The sequence below is a fragment of the Populus trichocarpa genome, chromosome 4 (genome assembly GCF_000002775.5).
Source record: "Populus trichocarpa isolate Nisqually-1 chromosome 4, P.trichocarpa_v4.1, whole genome shotgun sequence".
In the NCBI taxonomy this organism is placed as follows: Eukaryota; Viridiplantae; Streptophyta; class Magnoliopsida; order Malpighiales; family Salicaceae; genus Populus; species Populus trichocarpa.
In genome coordinates, this window is record NC_037288.2 from 8,394,027 (window position 1) to 8,399,426 (window position 5,400).

Sequence of the window (5,400 nt, forward strand, 5' to 3'; positions counted from 1 at the left end):
GCGCGTAATCCTTAATATTAAAAGAAAATAAAATGATTTTTTTAAAGTTTTTGAGATATTGACTTAGTTCTCATGACTTTAATAAATTGGTTATTAAAGTCAAAATGCATGCTAAAATTATTTTTATTATACGGAAATACAATATGATTTTTTGAGACTTGGCCATATGCATGAAAACAAAAACATATTTTTTTTATTTTTTCAATGTTTTGATGAAAACCGGGTATTTTAATACCGGATTTGTATCTTTATAGTATGAAAATACAAACCAACATTAAGCAGTAAAAAAAATATGCGGGGAAATCACAAATTTTCCCAAATGTTTTTTGAGATTTTTTTTTACTGGCCGGACCCGGCCCAGTCATTTTGGGCTGGGCTGATGAAATCAAATGTTATACTACCTACAATGTATTTGATAAAATCAACAAATGTTGACCCTACGAACGTGATGTAGTTCTTGACTCATCAAATTAAAAGATTCATAACATGGTTTATATTCTTTTTCTTTATTTTTTAATGTGCTCCATATTTTAAACTTTCTTTCCTTTTGCATCTAATTTTTATTTTGAGACATACATATTCTACTATTCTTAATGGAATAACATGGTGAAATATTATGTGGACATAAGACATGATAAATTACTAAAGTCAAATAAATTAATAAAATACTCCTTTGGTATGGGACTAAGTATTTAATTGAATATGGGTGTATATATTCTTTATTTTTATATTACGTTAACCAACTAACATACAGAATCTTAATTAAAAAATATAAAAAGAAAGAAAAGTTCATAAAAAATTATTTAAGGCAAAGGATGAAATATCATATTTTTTAAAAATAATAAATAAACCAAGCAAATAAGCAAATGATTATATAAGGAGTGTTGAAGATGCTACAATTACTTATAATTATATATAAAAAAGAAGCCTAACAGCAGTAATTAGCTGTTAATTATCCACCATTATATATGCTTTTGTTGTTGATCTCCCCCCCCATTCTCCGATATGGTCCTAAACAAGGATTACGTACGCCATAACAAAGATCAGCAAGCTAAAGACAGACAATGCCTGCAGAATCATTCAAAATGCAATTCAGCTTTAATTATACTTCAACCAAAACACTAGTTAGTAATGATGAGAGAAAATGTGACTTACATTTATATTGGATACTGCTGAAGAATAAACTACTCCATTAGTAGGAAAATGATCCTGCAATCCAATATTATAAACTGGGGAACAATCAGGATAGAAGAGTCCATAGTTCCTTTCAGATGTTGGACCAGTTTTTAAATCCTCGTTAAAGAGTGCGGAAACATATACTTCTATCGGGACTGATGGTTTTGCCGGTGTACCTTGCTTCTCCTGAATTCTTTTGATCAAATTACTATGATATAGCCTTGCATTTTCTGGTGTTGATCCCACCTCATCAGGGTCACCCTTCGATGGCCAGCCTGTTTCTGAAATCTTAACTTCAATATCCGTGTGCCCCATTGCTGAATACACGGCATCTACTTGAGCATACAACATGTTATCATAAAGCAAATTAGTAGTTGGATCTTTCATCCCTTTGTTAGGCTGGAAAAGTACATAGTCCAGAGAAATCTGAGTCGGGTCAGCCTTGTATGCAAAAAATGGATACGCATTGATAAAGAAAGGCGACTTGATTTGAGAAAGAAAACTCAATAAAGGCTTGATGTATTCAGCAAGATCTTCTCGAAAAGTGCCACATGAAGGAGGATAGGAATTTTCCAAGATGTTAAAAGAATGTGGAGTAGTGATCATCACTTGTTTATCTAATCCAAGATTCACAAGAGTTTTATGAATCATTTTCATTGCTGGGAGAAGGTTGAACATTAACTGGGCATCATTACTGCTGAAGACCTCGTTTCCGACAGCGATGCAAGTGATTTTGGTTTGAGGGATATGGGGCTGAACATTCTGTTGAATCCAATTTTCAGCTTCTGTGGGAACAGTCATTTTTTGAATGTCCTCATTGCCAAGTCCAATAATGAGCTCAATATTAGAATTGGAAAAGGCAATTAGGACATTGAGATCAGCATCAAATAGTTTTACCCTATGGACATTGAGAGATTGAAGCAGCACAGCTGCTAGAGTGGGTGATGGGAGATCGTTGGCAATCTGACCATAGTTAATCCCAAGTTCAACGCCATGGATTTGGACAGCTGAACCTGAGAAAAGAGTGACAAACAGAGTTTGTAATTATGTGAACAAAACTAAAATCAAGAAAGGTGCAGCAAAAAAAGAGAGGAATAAGCACAAGAATCATCAAATATCATAACAAAAAGAAAATAAAAATCTTTGGTTCAAAAATTAACAGAAAAGAATGAATATTTTTTAAGAAAATCTCAGGACACAGAAAAGGAAACTTTTTCTGAAAATATATAGAGTAAAAATAACTATCATGATATCATCAATTCATCATAATTGACATTAAGCTTCAGTTTCACTAAAATTCTAAATCCCAATTCATAATAAGAACACAATCAAGAGAAGAAATACAAAAAAAAAAAAAAAAGTAATCCAAATACAAAAACAAAGAAGTAGCACGTAATCCCACTAATTTTATCACGAAATTGAAATTAGAAAACCTCTGTGTTTTCATGCTTGAATAAAATACAGTGTAAAAGTAAAACAATATGCTCAGTAAAAAAAAAAAAAAAAAAAACAGCCCAATCAAGCCAAAGAATTATACTACTCAATTAGGTAACCCACAAGTTTAAGTTTTTCTTTTATTTTCTTTCAGTACTTTTCCAGGAAACCAAACAGAACAATGCAGGCAAAAAAAAATAGTTAAAACAAGAAAGAAACTTACCCCAAATAACAAGAAGCGAGAAAAGAAGACGTAAAAGGACTAAGCAAGTGGCCATAACTGATCTGTTCTTGGTTTAAACAAGGCTTGACGCACCAAGACGTTCCACTTGCCAGCAAATTGGTGGCAATTAGGCAGACCTTTCTTCACAACAAAGCAGCACAACAAAATATAGTGAACGTCTTGTGCTCTTTTATCCCTCTCTTGCATGGAATGTGAAAGAAATCAGTCTTTCGTACGGACAGACCTCCTCTGGGTTTCCTGTTTAGGTTGCTGGTTTTCTTACAAGTATTGGAAATCTCTCTCTCTCTAATGTATGTGCATTACCTTTTTCGGCTGACTTATCCGTAGTGTACAAGGAAAGCTTTGTGTGCTCGAATTTTTTTTCCTACTTCGATCAGGAAATTTTTTTGTTTTAAACAATGTTAGTGTTTGGTTAAGCAACATGGGCAAATATGTATTAAGAAAGTGTTTAGCAACTCTTTAATGGATTAGGTTCTGAATTAAGGACGATTTCTACAGTTATTTGAAGACTTAATTAAAAAAATTATATTGACATTACATCCCTTCCCTTTAATAATCGTTGATTATCTGTCATGAGGTTCTCCCATCATCTTTTTTACAGTCATACCAGCTACTGTGGCAGTGATATTAGGAGTCTATATAGTTGTGATACGATGGATGGATTATCTACGACCAAGCCAATGACTCTCTGGTGGTGGAAGAATACAAAGGACAATCAAAAGATTGAGGCATTCATGGTGAATTATCAATCTCTTACTCCAAAGAGATATTCATATTCAGAATTCAAGAAAATGACCGACTCATTCAACGGAAAATTTGGTCAAGGAGGATGTGGTGGTGTTTATAAGGGGAAGTTGCCAGTTGATTCTCTTGTGGCAGTCAAAAGTTCTAAATAAATCAAAAGCTGGAGGACAGGAATTTATTAATGATGTTGCATGCATTAGTAGAACTTCCCATGTAAACATAGTTACTCTTATGGGGTATAATTTGTTATGATAGGACTAAAAGAGCTTCGATCTATGAATACATGCCTAATGGATGTCTAGATAAGTTTATATGTGGTCAAGGATCTCAACCTACAGACCATCCTTTGGAAATTAAAGTACCGTATGACTTGCTATTGGAAATCAACAGAGTTCTTCTCAGTGAAGGTTTTTGTCCAAAGATTTCTGATTTTGGTCTCTCAAAACTATGCAAGAGCAGGGAAAAGTAAGGTTTCGATGGAGGGTGGTTGCAAGAGGGACTGTTGGATACATCACACCAGAAGTTTTATGCAGAAACTTTGGAGGAGTTTCATACAAGTCTGATGTGTATAGTTATGGAGTGCTGGTTCTTTAAATTGTTGGAGAAAGAAAACATGATACTGCATCGGTCAGAAACCAGTGAAATGTATTTTCTAGATTTGATTTATAAGCATCTTGAGATGTAAAAAAATAGAACTAATTGGATAGGTGGCCCACACTATGTTGTGGATCGGGCCAAACGTTTTTAAATGCTAAAAAGTAATATTCAAGTTCCGATAATCCAAGACAACTCGGGTTAAATTAACTAAAACATGACTCAAAATATGAGACTGGAAAAACTCGTAGAAAGAAGCAAAAAGAAATTGCAAAGTTCAAGGTCTAATAACCTAATGTCAAATATTAAAACAAAAAAAAATTCAAAAAATATAATGCCAAAAACAAAAACCCTAGTCAACTCGGGGTAACTTAGCAAACCCACAAATCATGATATGAGATCAAGATTAAAAAAAAAAAAAAGAATTTCAAAAGAAGAACCTAGTAAAATAAAGTTAAAAAAAAAACATCAAAAAAACCCTAAGCCAGCTCAAGCTAACTTTACCAACCTGCACTCAAAATAACTAAAAAGAAATAAAAGTGAAAAAATGACAAAGCAGCAAATACTTTTATGCAAAATGATAAAATTAAAAAAAAAACAAATCAAGGAAAAATCAAGGAAAAAAAAGTGTAAATTCGGGTTAACTCAACTAATACGCCACCAACAACATGAGATCATGATAAAAAAATTAGACTTTCAAAAGAAGTACCTAACAAAAACGACCAAAGTTAAAGAAGAAAAAAACATTGCGAAAGGAAATGCAAGCTGACCTAGATTAACTTGATCAACCCGCTATTGAAATAACAAAACAGAAAGAGAAGTGAAAAATGACAAAGCTCAAAGGCAAATGATTTAATGCAAAATGATGAAATTCAAAAAAATAAAAATAAAATTAGGGAAAAAAACAAGTCAACCCGAGTTAACTCGACTAACTCACCACTTGTAACATGAGATCAGGATAAAAAATAAACTTACAAAAGAAGAACCTAGCAAAAACAATTGAAGTTAAATAAAAAAAAAAAAAACATTGAGTAAGAAAATGCAAGCTAACTCGGGTGACTAACACATACTCAGGATAACCCAATAGAAAAAAAGTGAAAAAAATCACATAGCTCAAGGACCAATAATTTCATGTCAGAGTATGAAATTGTAAAAAAAAATCAATTTCATAAAAAAACTGGAAAAAAAAAATCTAAGGTAACCATGTT

At 32.6% G+C, this 5,400-nt stretch overlaps 1 protein-coding gene across 1 annotated transcript; it reads right to left on the bottom strand.

The window, feature by feature from the left end:
- Positions 1-1,011: 1,011 nt before the first annotated feature.
- Positions 1,012-2,888, bottom strand: LOC7456836 (glucan endo-1,3-beta-glucosidase 14). The gene is made up of 3 exons (XM_002305138.3): positions 2,834-2,888; positions 1,156-2,189; positions 1,012-1,068 (listed from the first exon to the last, which is right to left on the bottom strand). The coding sequence occupies exons 1-3, from the start codon at positions 2,886-2,888 to the stop codon at positions 1,012-1,014; spliced, it is 1,146 nt and encodes a 381-aa protein (XP_002305174.2).
- Positions 2,889-5,400: the final 2,512 nt, after the last annotated feature.

Bases quoted from the DNA above. Each gene is read 5' to 3' on its own strand.
- LOC7456836 (XM_002305138.3), bottom strand. From the start codon at position 2,888: ATGGCCACTTGCTTAGTCCTTTTACGTCTTCTTTTCTCGCTTCTTGTT. The intron at 2,190-2,833 runs GTAAGTTTCTTT...CTCTTTTCTCAG, and splicing joins CTCGCTTCTTGTTATTTGGG to GTTCAGCTGTCCAAATCCAT. The intron at 1,069-1,155 runs GTAAGTCACATT...ATGATTCTGCAG, and splicing joins CAGCAGTATCCAATATAAAT to GCATTGTCTGTCTTTAGCTT.